The sequence below is a fragment of the Gorilla gorilla genome, chromosome 15 (genome assembly GCF_029281585.2).
Source record: "Gorilla gorilla gorilla isolate KB3781 chromosome 15, NHGRI_mGorGor1-v2.1_pri, whole genome shotgun sequence".
Classification (NCBI taxonomy): Eukaryota; Metazoa; Chordata; class Mammalia; order Primates; family Hominidae; genus Gorilla; species Gorilla gorilla.
In genome coordinates, this window is record NC_073239.2 from 113510141 (window position 1) to 113524511 (window position 14371).

Consider the following 14371-nt stretch of genomic DNA (forward strand, 5'->3'; position numbering starts at 1 on the left):
GTATGCACCTGTAGTCGTGGCCACTCAGGAGGCTGAGGTGGGAGGATTGCTTGAACCTGCAAGGTTGAGACTACAGTGAGCTGTGATCCCACTGCTGCACCCCAGCCTGGGCAACCAGAGTGAGACCCTGTCTTAAAAAAAAAAAAAAAAAAAAAAAAATTTTGAGTCTCGCTCTGTCACCCAGGCTGGAGTACAATGGCGCGATCTCGGCTCACTGCGACTTCCGCCTCCCAGGTTCAAGCGACTCTCCTGCCTCAGCCTCCAGAGTAGCTTGGATTACCGTCACCTGCCATCATGCCCGGCTGATTACTGTATTTTTGTGGAGACGGGGTTTCACCATGTTGGCCAGGCTGGTCTTGAATTCCTGACCTCAGGTGATCTGCCCGCCCTGGCCTCCCCAAAGTGCCAGGATTCCAGGCATGAGCCACCACGCCCGGCCTGTATTACAATTTAACCAATGGCAGAAGTGCGGGTTGGGGAGGATTCCCTGGATGAGTGTGAAATAGAAAATGCTGAGGTGTCGTGGATGTGTTTTTTTCTTTCTTTTGGACTTCATGTGTATATGTTTTTAGGCATATCATGCATAATCCAAAGACTTCAGGCCTGAATATGTCCTGTAAGTGTTATCATTTTAAAAGTTTTTTTTTTTTAAGTGAAGAAACTAACATTTTAATAAGAATTTTGGGATCTGTGAAAGTCTGTGTCCTTTGAGTTTGTGCACAAATATAAAATGTGTACAACTGTACTAAATAATTTCACAAATTTAGTTTTGAAGTTTAGTTTCTTGAAGTAATACTAAGTAACTTCTGTAAATAAAACTTCTGGGTTTTTAGAATACGGTTGTATATTTGCTCAACAAGCAGTGAGTGTTTATTATGTACTAGGCACCTTGCTAGCCATTTCAGGCTTTCTTCGGCATCTGTGGTTGTTCTCTGGCCAACTATCCTTTTCTTTTTAGTCATTTAATATTTGTGCCCTTGAGGGCTCTCTCATTATTCTTTTGTCTGTTTATCCCCTCTTGATATTGTCCCTGAGTGGTAACACCTGCTCTGTTGACTACATTTACATTCATGTACCAATGATATCCATAGCTTTAATAAGTTGACTGCTCCGTGGTTCCCTGTGGATGTCATGTAAGTACCAAAAATAACAAGTCTTCCAAGTGTTGCCTACCTCCTCATGGTGTCATCATTCACCAGTTTCAGAGTGTGGGTGATAGCTCTGAGAGAGAGAGAGAGAAAGAGAGAGAGAGAGACACACCCACACACACACACAGACACAGATAGAGACAGAGAGAGAAACCAGAGGACTTTTCTGCTTTTGTTTTTCTTTTAGGAGGTAATAAAACCGTGAATTTATTTAAATGCTAATGTGTAGGATTTACTTGAGACAGGAAAGTTGGATGGGAGAGTAAAGGAGTGTGATGATTTGAGTTTCTTGAGATGACAGGAGTTAGTGAGATTTAGAACATAGATTGGGCTTTTTTATATAATAAGGAATAATTTCTTTGTATAGGAAAGAATAGGGGTTAATTATAGAAATAGGTGTGTCTCTTTAATATTTATACTTAGAATTTGGGGTAATACTTGGCTAGTGGCTTTTGGTTGGTTGTTAAGTAGGAAGGTCATTTGAGATTGGCATGAGAAAGAGAAAATGAGAGAGAAACTTCGGGGGAGTAAAGAGGGTTTAAAATAAGTTATTTTAAAAGTAAGATATTGAAATAATCCCCTTGTCACTTAAAGGTCTTTAACTGGGCCACTGGATGGGCTTTTAGGGTTTTATAAAACTCTTATACTTTGTATACAGAAGTTTATTTCTGTTTTCTGTTTCTCAGAACATTTTCTCATTCATAACTTTTTTTTTTTTTAATAATATAGGTTTGTTTTTTTTTTTTCTTGTAGAGACGAGGGCTCACTGTGTTGTCCGGGCTAGTTTCAGACTTGAGCTCAAGCAATCCTTCCACCTCGCCTCCCAGAGTGCTAGGATTACAGGCGTGAGCCACCATGCCTGGCCTGTTATTAATAACTTTTTAAAGGATTTTTGTTCGAAAAAATCCTTCAGTTAAGTCTCTTAGCCAAAATTAGCTAAGAATAGATCTTTTAGAACCACTCTGGCGATATAGTAGCCAGCCGCCATATGTGACAATTTAAATTTAATTAAAATTAAATAGTTTCTCACTAGTCATATTTTAAGTGCAGAGTAGCTATGTTTTAATAGTGGCTACCATGTCCAGTAGCACAGATATAGAACATTCTGTCATCTCAGGAAGTAACATTAGACAGTGCTGCTTTAGAAGGTGTGTGTACTATTTACTGTTGTTATACTTTATCCAATAAAGTCAGTTGCTAAATTGTATGTATAGGAAGTAAAACCAAAGAATCATTTACTTTACAAAGTAACTTCTGTATATGTTATAGATTGTTGTATTTTATTTTTTTATTTTTCTACTTTTGAGACAATTTTTAATTTTTTTTTTTTTAGCAGAAACAGTCCTGCTCCAGCTGTAACAGCAGCATCTGTGACCAACATACAGGCTACTGAAGTTTCTGTGCCACAAGTAAATTCCAGTGAAAGCTCAGGGGGTAAGGAGATTGGGTTTGTCAGGTTTGAGAATTCTTACATTATATTTGGTTTAGCCTTCATTTTGAAAAGTGGGTTTGTTAAGTAGTTGAAATTCAGTTTTTTAAATGCCAGTTTATTTTTTGCATGTAAAGTTATTCATGAAATCAAATTCAGAGAAACAAAAACTTACAACTTGATACTGATTTGGTTATTTTAATTTGTATATACTCATATATTTGCTGCTTAGGTACATCGAGTGAAAGCATTCCTCAAACTGCCACACAACCAGCCATTTCTCCACCACCAAAGCCTACGGTCTCCAGAGTTGTTTCTTCAACACGTCTGGTAAACCCACCACCTAGATCTTCAGGAAATGCAGCAACTTCAGGAAATGCAGCAACAAAAATACCTACTCCTATAGTAGGAGTCAAGAGGACATCCTCACCTCATAAAGAAGAGAGTCCCAAGAAAACCAAAACAGAAGAGGTATATATATGAAAAACATATTAGTTAGCCATGGCAACACCAACTGCCTGTTTTTAAATCCAGTGGAAGAAAAGTTTATGAACCAAAATAGAGAAGGATCAAGGAACAAAGCTTTTAGAAAATTTTAGGTGTGTCTGTAGTGCTTTAGTGCTGTAGTTTCTCTTCACCTTTCCCATTCTTCTCAGTAACTACCTCTGCTATAAAGCTATGCCCTCTCATTTAAACTTCTTTAGTGTGTGTAGTTAGCAGGTATTGTCTACAACAGAATTTAACATGAAATTACATGTATTCTTAACTTATTATTCTCTAATGACTACCTTTTATTTGTACTGATTTTTTGATGGTCCTTTGGACAGTTTTTTGCTTCTGTGATCCAAAAGGAGTTTTGGAGTTTCTCTACTGTACTTGGTGTTATAGGACCATCAAATACCAGAGGTTCTCAGGGACTTCTTACTGAATGATAAGTGCATGCAGCCAGATTAGTTTTTGAACCTTAAATGGTTAGCTCTCTAACCCTTAAAGAAACTTTCTAGCATCATTTGCATTTTTGTTTTTTCACTCCTGGGCACAGGCGATCCTTCTGCCTCCCAGGTAGCTAGACCCACAGGTGCATGCCACCATTTCCAGCTTAATTTTTTGTTTTTTGTTTTGAGACAGGGGCTGGCTCTTTTGCCCAGGTTGGAGTGCAGTGGAGCAATCTCAGCTCACTGCAACCTCTGCCTCCGGGGCTCAAGCAATCCTCCCACCTCAGCCTCCCAAGTAGCTGGGACTACAGGTGCGCACCACCATGCCTGCCTAATTTAAAAAAAGATTTTTTTGTAAAGACAGAGTCTTGCTATGTTATCCAGGCTTGTCTCCAGCTCCTGGGCTCAAGCGATCCTCCTGTCTTGGTCTCCCAAAGTGTTGAGGTCACAGGAACCACTATGCTTTGCAAGCTGGTATTAACCTTTTATACTACCTGGTTTACAATTGTTACAGTCTTAGTTTTGGGAAAACCATTAAAACTGTACATTGATTTCGTATGAGTCTTAAAATAGAGGTAGTCTTGTTACACAATTTTATTTCTCCCTCGAGTCACTTTCATGTTGTTTTCCAATCAGTGAGGCATTTGCAATTGCCCCAGAGATGACAGTCTAAAAGCACCAATTTCATTGTGATTTTTTTTTTTTTTTTTTGCTAAGAATGTATTTAGTAATTTACTTACTACAACACAATTTCTTTAGAGTGGAAAAAAACCCCTCTAGATTTCTCATGGATTCTATTATGTTTTGATTAAGAATGGTGAAAAATTATTTTATTATTTTATTATTTAGCTTATTCTCTGAAGACTTTTTCTTTCTTTCTTTTTTTTTTTTTGGAAATAGCTGCTATTAACTAAAAGTAATCTGATGAATTTTGTCACTCTTAAGATGGTAAATGAGAATGAAAAACGGGTATTGTATAGTACTTTAAATCCCCCAGATTACTTACGATGCCTAATACAATGTAAATGCTGTTTAAATTATTGTTATGATGTATTTTTTAATTTGTGTCATTTTTATTGTTGTATTATTTTTTATTTTTCTAAGTATTTTTGATCCATGGTTGGTTGAATTCGCAGATGCGGATTCCACAGATATGGAGGGCCCACTGTAAATAATCATAACTTAGAAGATGTGTTCTGAAAACTCATCTGTGTCTGTGTAATTATCTCTTAGGGCAGTGATTTTCATTGTTGGTTGTACAACAGAATTAGTTTTTGGGGTTTTTTTGTTGTTGTTGTTTTTCAATAAAGATTTTAGGGCTTTCTCCAAACTGAATCAGAGATCTTCTAGAAGTTAGGCCTGGAGATCCTATTAAGAGCCCTGCTGCCACATGATTGGGTTGTGCAGCAGCTAAAGAATATACTCAATTTTGTGTCAATTTTGTGTCAATTACACGTTCAGACTACTGATACTGGTTTGAAGTTGTCACGGCATTTCAGAATTCAAATTTCTTTTGACATTAGTAAAGTGTATTTAAGCATAATTCTATGCATTTAACATTTGGTTTTCTTTATGTTAAAAATGGCACCCTAAGAGCTCTAAATAAGTTTGTACTAGTGCAGTATTTTGCAATTTTGTTTGCACTTACCTTGGTAGAATAACACTTGTGTTTCTTGTCTGGTTTAGAAAAGCAATAAGAATATAGAATTTTTAAACTTAAGTGTGGAAAATTAAAAATACATATAAAAGAGTCATTTTATGTACCTGTGTACCCATCACACAGCTTCTGTTATAATTAACTCTCAGCCAATCTTTGTAATCTTAATTCTTTCAGCCTTTTTCATTTTCTCTTGCCATTGAATTACTTAAAAGCAAAATCCGAACATGTTTCATTAGAATCTTAAAAATCATATCTAAGAATGAAAGCATTAACAGTAAAATTAGCCTACTCACAAAAATTAACAATTTATTAATATCATCAAACATCTAGTCAGTGCTCAAATGGCCCCTGATTGTTTCATTGATTTTTTAAAAAATAGGCTGTTTGTTTAAATCTGGAAGCAGAAAAAGATCCCTGTGTTGCAATTGTTTGATATGTCTAAGTGTCCTTTAAAATATAGATTCCCTCCTCCATCCCTCCCCCACTTTTCCCTGTAATTTTTTTTTTTTTTTTTTTGGTATACGTTTTCTCAGTCTGGATTTTGCTTACAGTATTTCTACAGAGTTGATTGATAGAACCATAGCATTTTAAGAAGATAAGTGGTATTAGGTTATTCCATGGGCTAATCTCATTTCCTACCAGAAGAACTTGCTGTTTAGTGGCTTTTCCAGTTACAGATCTAGTTACAGTTAGAGGCAGGATTAGAACCCAGGCCTAAATCTCATGGTGCTTTAGTCAAAAGAAATTTGCTGTAGTAGAAGTAATCCTGATTTTGAAGCCCTTCTTAATTGGGTCTTTTATTCTCTGCTAATGAGTACTTGGTATTAGAAATTTTAGCAAAGCAGAAAGAAATACTGGCCTCACTCAGTAATGCACTAACGTGTATATAGATAGGAAAGTTTTAGATACTCTGAGGTAGTTTAGTTCTGCTTAATGGTCATCATATCCTAAGGTTTTTCAAATAAATATAAATGGTAATGTAAAATAAAAATCAAAAATGTTTGCTCTATTTCCTGGATTATAGCTAAATTAACCTGTCTCTCTCTCTCTCTCTCTATATATATATACACACACACATATATATATATGTATATATATATGTGTATATATGTATATATTTAAAACTTTCTGTATGGAAAATTTCAAACATGTCATAAGTATAATGAACTGTCATGTTTGCATCACCTAGCTTCAACAGTTAACAACTCACAGCCAGCCTTGTTTTATCTACATACCCACATCACTTCCTTCCCCATTGTTTTGAAGCAAACCCCAGGCATAACAACCAAAAATATTTCTTTGTATATCTAAAAATAAGGACTTCTATAAAATATAAGTACTGTATATTTGTCACACAAATATTAATAATCCATAGTTTTACATATCAGTCAGTATTCAGATTTGGCCAATTGTGACACATTACTATTTTTAAAGTTTGAATATTTGCAGGGTACAAATAAAGTCCTTATTGGAATTGATCGATACTCTATTAAATCTCTTCTAAGCTATAAGCCTATGGTTTTTCTATGCCTGTTTTAAAAGTCACATTTAAAATTAAATTTTAATTCTGCTGAGAAAATAGTGTCAAAATAGTTCTTAAGACCCAAGCAAGGCATTTCTCAAGTCTTGTATTCTGTAGGATGTTAGTAGGTCGTACCAAGAGCAAGGATTCTCTGGTTAAGCTTGGGAAAATTAAAGTGGAGTTCTTTCTTGATAGAATTTATTAGAACCTTTTATGTGCCACTCTGTGTGAATCTCCCAGAATGGGGGTGATACGATGCCAAGTTCCTAAAGTTGTATGATCAGGAACTCTTTTTTTTTTTTTCTTTTCCTTACAAAATATATTTCTATGAACTCTTAGTGGTTTTGGAAATGTACTTTAGGTGGTGATCTGCAGTAACAGTTTTCCTAATGCTCTTTTTAATTTTATTAGCTACTGAAGCCAAATTTAATCTGATAAAAACATTTTAAAAGAGGGACCAGTTATCTATTTTAAGGCTGTAGTTGATCTTACAGGTTTAATTATTTTATAGTTTTAAAGTTTATAAAGTAAAGCATTGATTGGCAAATAATCTAAATTTTTCATTTTAGAGAATAAAGCTTTTTTTTTTAAAAACAGGATGAAACAAGTGAAGATGCTAACTGTCTTGCTTTGAGTGGACATGATAAAACAGAAGCAAAGGTATACTAATTTAGCCTTTAGAATACATGCACAATTAAGAGTACAGAAGATGTAATAGAAATGTCTCTAAAATATTGTATTTTTGTGCTATAGGTTTTAGATTTTTTTAGTATTGTTTATTACTGTTAATTATGTAATGCTGAACACTGAAGGGAATATTGTGATGAGTGAAACACATTCTGTGCCTTTAAAGGAGCTTATAATTAAGTAGACAAGATAAGTCATGAATGTAATTAATTACATTATCAAAGAAAAAGTAATTGAGGGCTGGGGGCCACGGGGCAAGAAAAGTAAGATGTTATTTCTGACTGCAGAAATAGCAGTACATGTCTTCATTGAAGAAAGAAGTAGCATTTGAAGTGGTCCTCAAAGGATACATAGGATTTTTGATAGTCCGGGCTGAGATCGTGATCTGTCTCTTTGGGTTGAGAATTTGTTATGATTATAGAAGCAGTTTTTGGCATAAGGTTTTGGCTAGAACCTGGGGTACATGGGGCTTGAATGAGGTGTAGATGGCGTGGAAGAAATTTTTTTTTCCCCAAAATGTAAAAGACTCATTTTTTTCCCCTAGAAATTGAAGTCTATTGAAGGCTTTTAACTTTCTTTCCTTGTGGAAAAATTGGAAATTCTCCCCCTTCTCCCAAATTATCCAGATTTCTATGATGGATATTTTAACAAAACTCTCCTAGGTTTTGTGTGTGCCCTCATAATGCCCTTGCTTTATAATTTTGATTCACTTTGTAAACCAAGAAAAAAATATGTGTATCATTATGTAATCTACAAAATTATTAATGGCTTCATAGAATGCTGTCTTAAGGCTATGATTATTTTTATCCAACCAATTTCCTATCCATAGCAATTATTTCCATTTAAAAAAGAAAGTTGTGCTTTCCTGCTGTAATATTGGTTACAGCTAAATACCATATCTGCCATTCATTCATGTTTATTTACTTAGCATAAATTAATGGAAGAAGAATTATTGAGGAAAATAGTATGCTTTATCTTAAAGTTTGGTATACATCACCAAGTTGTCCTCCAGGAAGGCTGCATGTCTTCCATTCCTACTTCTTACATCTTATTTACCTTTTTTAATTTCATAGGAGAAAACAATATTTCGGTTTTTTTTTGGTATAGTTTCATTGAAATTGAAGTTTTTATATTTTTCTTTTCTTTTTTGTCCTTTTTTTGTTTTTTTTGAGATGGAGTCTTGCTCTGTCGCCCAGGCTGGAGTGCAGTGGGACAATCTCGGCTCACTGCAACCTCTGCCTCCTAGGTTCAAGCAATTCTCCTGCCTCAGCCTCCCGAGTAGCTGGGATTACAGGCACCCGCCACCATGCCTGGCTAATTTTGTATTTTTAGTAGAGATGGGGTTTCACCATGTTGGCCAGGCTGGTCTTGAACTCCTGATGTCATGATCTCCCCACCTCGGCCTCCCAAAGTGCTAGGATTACAGGTGTGAGCCACCACGTCTGGCCTATATTTTTATTTTCATTTATTTGTGTAGATATTATTTTCTTTTGTGTACTGCTTTTAAAAAGTTTAGAGTGATGGCATGACATATTTTACCCTGTTTTCTGATGAGTAAATCAGTGCACTGATTACTAGAGAGGGGTGAAGAGACCATAAGGAGGGAGAAATCTTCTTTAGACATATTTTCTACTTTTAATTAAAGGTGTGAGGTTATTTTATTTAGTAGTATTGAATAAGTTTTTTTTTTTTTTTTTTTTTTCCTCCCACAAAGCTAAGAACTGTCCTTGGGTTTATGCTCTGTTATTGTCTGGGCAACATTTCATGATGTGCCTATGTGTGTTTTTAATTATTGTTTGCTTAAAATGTCCCAAGTTGGAGCTGGTTGGAAAGTCATGAGCTAGTTTGACCCATGCCTTATAAGATTTAAGTAGGCAAATAGAAATTTATTAATATCTGAAATGGTGAAATAACCTGCAACATCTACTGACTAGATGTTTTTGTAATGTAGTCACATCTTTCTCTTGATCCCTCCTGTCTTCCAGTTTGTCTTCTTTATTAGCCACCAAACCCAGTTATGTTCTTTTATTCTTTTTTAAGTCTCTTTTCCCCCTTCCCCGTCCTCTTTGTCTCACAGGAACAACTTGATACAGAGACAAGTACAACTCAATCAGAAACTATTCAGACAGCGGCTTCTCTGTTGGCCTCTCAGGTACTAAGTGCAAAAAGCAAGGAGAATTTTGTAAATGTCCTTAAGATTAGTGTGGTATATTGAATTAAAGTGAGAGTTCATAGAAGACTATTAAAATTAATCTTTCTGAAAGTAATTACTTGCTAGCCTATAAACGTATTTATTGTAGTTTTAAGGCAGGGCCCTGGATTTGACGGAACCGTTCTCTGGGACTGTTTCGATGTTAACCCATCCCCTTATATTAATATATTATTTGATACTGCAAATCATTTAAATTCTCACTAGTCATTTACACAGGGTTCATATGTAGGTTTTATTTGTAGGTTAAAAGTGAAATTCAAACTAGGAATGAACTAAAAAACATTCTTCGTGGATTTCTTTTGCAAAGGCTAATATATTTTTATTTTAAAAATGTATTTCTGCCTTATTTTTCCACTACTGATTTCAGTTATTTAATATAGCCCATAGCTCTTCAGAATTACGTTTTCATTTGTCCTAGCAATTCTACTTGTGACAGACCCTCACATACAGAATACAGTAGGCATCTGGAATCTTTTTTCATTGATTTGTGAACCTTCATTTTGTTGAATAATTTTTTTCTTGAATCCTTTCACATGAATGAACCCTAACGTCTAGCTCAAATTCTGACACAAAGTAGATATATTCTTTAATAGATGATAAAACTGGTTAATGTCTACAAAGTAACTGAGATAACAACTGCTGCTGTACTGATATGATACTATGTACTATGATGATATTTTGCTGCTCCTGTGCAGCTCCGAGTTATTTTAACGTGATCATTTAAACACGTGCTTTTGCTAGATGTTAACTTTTATTGACTCTAAAGATATATAAATATTATGTTTAGTTTCTGAAATACCTTTTCCATAATCTAATAAAACTTTAGGGGGAGTAACTAACATCAGGAAGTATGCTTAATATTGATACGTGGACAAACTTGTTTATCAGTCGTAAACTGTCCTGTGATTGTGATTGCATGTTTTTTGGTTTGCCACATACTCTCGGGACTTATTTTCATAGTTTTGTCTTACTGAATTTATCCCTATAGTAATTAGTACCCATGGGTATTTGCCTTTTAGATATTTTTATGAGTAGAATTTTCTTTCTAATGAAAGGATTCATAGAGCCATAGAGAGAAAAATCACCCAGTTATGTAAGAAGAATGATTATGTTGATTTAAAAAAAAATTCATTCCTATCTTTGGTAATGTTAGGGGCGTACTTATTTCTGGGGAGGTGATAATATTGTGGCTATACCTAACAAAGAGTCCTTATTGTTTTGAGATAAATCTGGAAATATTTATAGATGAAATGATAAGATCTGTAGGATTTGCTTCAGAATAACACAAGGTGAATTGAAAGTGGGAGGACAGTGGCTTTGATTTGATAATTGATGAAGCTGGGTAATGAATACATGGGGATGCATTATACAGTGCTCTCTACTTTGTATATGTTTGGAATTTTCCATAATAAAACTTTTAAAGATCCATCTCTGTATTTTTTTAGTGTTAAAGAAAGCTTGTGATTTAATCTAATTAATATGAAAATAATCTACCTAAAATTTAGGATGATTAAATTATTGCTTAGCTGTATAGATTTAATTGTTTAATTTACAGTGTCAGAAAATAATAAATTTACTGCTGCTTCTGTATATAAAATGAGCTTTGAATATTCTCCCACTTGGGGGTGCTCCAGTACTAGTTAATATTACAGCTATTAGTGTTGTAATAAGTGAATACAGTTTAGCAGTAACTTAAGCATTATATGATAGGTGATTCTTAGAGGAACAATTTTAAAAACTATTTGAAATTACTTAGGAGTTTTTAAAATATTGTTAAAATATACCTATTTGAAAATTCCTTTGTTAAACACATTATTTGTTGAACAAATAATGTGATAGTCATATTTACATTCCATTTTGACAACATTATAGAGTTTTTAAATTTGTAATACTTTTCTTCTTATAAGGTTTCTTAGGAAGTAAAGCAATGGAAAATACATCTCATTGTTAAATTATGGTGCTTTGAACAATGTTGTGTTCTTTGCTTTCATTCTCAGAAAACATCCAGTACAGACCTTTCTGATATCCCTGCTCTCCCTGCAAATCCTATTCCTGTTATCAAGAATTCAATAAAACTGAGATTGAATCGGTAAAAACAACCTCAGGGGTCCATAAACAATATCTGCCAACTCAACCTGTTGTCTTCAAATGCTAAAAAAGGAGAATGGAGGGTACAAGACTAGACATGACTGAAATGGATTTGGGTTTTTTGGTGACCTCCCTTACTGGGCTAATCAGCACTTGATCGGAAGTCCAGGTTAGTATGTGAAGCCAGGAGTACTATTATTATTGTGTTAGCAACAGTTGCATTAACTATTTCAAAAATTACTGCCTTTAAAAAAAACAACCTCAAGCTATATTTGTATTCATAATTGACATCTGGATTGGGTTTATGTTTGATGCATTGTTTGGAAAATTTGCAATACAAACTGGCATAAGAATTACTTATTCTGATGATGCACTTTTATGTATTTTTCATTAGAAAGTAGAACTAATTTTAGATTTTCAGCTTGATGGATTTTCAGTTTTTCCTGAAGAATTTTCTTTACCATTAGTCTTCAAATTGGATACTGTTGTGCAGTGGTGTACTGTTATACTTCAGAGAAAGGGTAAGAGTACATCTAGTTCAGTTCCTATGAGGTAGCTGTAACCCTTAAAAATGAAACGTCAACTCTAGGGTACATTTGACATTGAAAGAATAGTTAGGAAATAACTTGGTTTTGATAGGGTCATGATTAAGAAATGATATATTGGTTTTATTTATGGAATTGTTTTATAGTGCATACAAATCAGCGATCAGCCAGCAAATATTTTTCTTTGAGCTTGTGAAAGCTCTGTGTTCTTTTGCCTTCAATCTGTTGTCTTCAAAACAAACAAACAAAAAAAGCTTCTTGCGCCTTTCCTTCCCCTCTTTTCTTCCTTTTTCTTTTTGCTTGTGTGCACAAGGTAGGACTTACTTCGTAAGAAACAAAATGCCAGTATTTTCTTAAGCCATGATGTGAAACCAATGACCCTGTGACCACATGGCACAGAACACTAAATTTTGGTCCCATGGCTGAAACTTGAGGGTGACTAAAAGTAATGCCTGTGAAACATGATATCTATCTGGGATGGCCATTTGATCTCTAAAAGGAATTTTGTACACTCCACAGAACTCCTATCTATAGTAAAATTGATTTTCAGTTTTAAATGTGGGCAAAAAGGCATTTTCTCCAAGATTTTAAAACTAATTCTTATTTTTAAATGGTTTACCAAAATTTGTCAGTACATTTTACGTGTAGAAGCATTTTAAAAATCATTTCTAGCAAGCACTTGACATCTAGTCAGCTCTCTACTCCTTTATTTTGTTTTATCAAAAGATTAAGAGCTCCTTTCTTTGAATAAAATAATTTCTCATAATTAAACAGTAGAAGATCTATCTTCACAAAGTATGAGGGATGCCAGATGTTGATAAACTTACTCTTTCTTAATCTGGACAAAGTCAACTTAACAGATTTTTCTGATGAGCATGTTTTATGAATCCTCCATTGTGCTCCATTCTATCACATGTGCATTTTTCATGTTAAACTGCAATTACTTAATCTCTTCCCCTATCCTTCTAAATTAATTTTCTGAAGTTGGAGTGTAGTCTTTTCCCCCTTAGGCTATGCATTAATCGAAGCTTTCTTTTCACCATGACTTTATAATGTCTAGTAAACAATATTTCTACTTCCCACATCTTTGCTTTACACAGTCACCTTGCCCTTCCTTCCACCACCGAAGAAAAAAGATGGTCATACTAACAGGTGAAATGTACAAGGTGTCTGTGTGTTTTGTGTAGCTTCAGAGTTAGATTGAAATTACCAGGCACAGATTTAGTCTTGTCATTTTGTTTACACATTGGGGAAAACAATTCAGTTTATTAAACGTTTCATGTAACTGCACCCAAGTTTTGCCAAGCTGGAAACTTGGACCTTTTCTGTGTAGTGACTTTTTAATTATAGTTTTCATAACCTGGAGATCAGACTGTTGCTTTCGCATGATGTATGTAGTGTCTCATGACTGGAGTTTGCTTTGTTTTATAGTATCTGTACTCCTTGTATTTTTCAAGAGCTATTTTGTAAACAGATGATGTATTTCTCCATTGAAAACACAATAAAAAAAAACAGCACAATCTCACAGTTGCCTGATTTCTTTTGACTACTACTTTTTTTCCAGTAATCATAAGTTTATAGTATGATTCTAAGTGAGGATTTGCAAAAGAATTTGGTTACATTAGAAAAGATTTGTTTCTGGTTAACTTCAGCCATTGGCAGCAGCCTTGTATTTATAGCTCAGATAATAATTAGGTGTTTGTTTTTCATATAATTGATCTTTAGGGAGGAAAACATTAATATAGTTACTATTAATTCAGTTTTAGCTCTTCCATCCTCTAAAGTGTTCTGTGTCTGTAGACACCATACGTTATCTGTATATTTATTCTATGCCTGTGGACAGTGTACTGTCCTTTTCAAAGCATTTAGCACTTTAATGTCAGCAGGTGGCACTGTTGTTTTTCAGTGAATTTAGAATTACAGACCACAACCAACCAGGATTCTATGTTTCTTATTTTACTAAATGCAAATCAGATATTGCTTTTCTTAACCCCCCAGATGCTCAGCATTGATACTTAACTCATGGTGCAGGAGCGAGCTGCTCTGTGTATTTTGTGATGGTCAGCTCTTGGGTATGGTTTTGGGTGGAGGGATGGACTCTTTGTGTCAAAGCCATTATTCCGAGGGACATGCAGTTGTTCATAT

The 14371-nt window shown here is 34.6% G+C and overlaps 1 protein-coding gene across 3 annotated transcripts in view; it reads left to right on the plus strand.

The window, feature by feature from the left end:
• Nucleotides 1–13751, plus strand: part of PAPOLA (poly(A) polymerase alpha) — a 64568-nt gene extending 50817 nt beyond the window's left edge. The window contains exons 18-22 of one of the 3 annotated variants that reach the window (XM_004055667.5): nt 2482–2582; nt 2810–3048; nt 7292–7354; nt 9459–9533; nt 11591–13751. In XM_004055667.5, coding sequence (XP_004055715.1) covers nt 2482–2582; nt 2810–3048; nt 7292–7354; nt 9459–9533; nt 11591–11686 — 574 coding nt within the window. In that variant the 3' untranslated portion in view covers nt 11687–13751. The remainder of the gene's footprint in view (nt 1–2481; nt 2583–2809; nt 3049–7291; nt 7355–9458; nt 9534–11590) is intronic. The other 2 variants (XM_055361899.2, XM_031001604.3) reach the window with 2 other exon arrangements.
• The last annotated feature ends 620 nt before the right edge of the window (nt 13752–14371 follow it).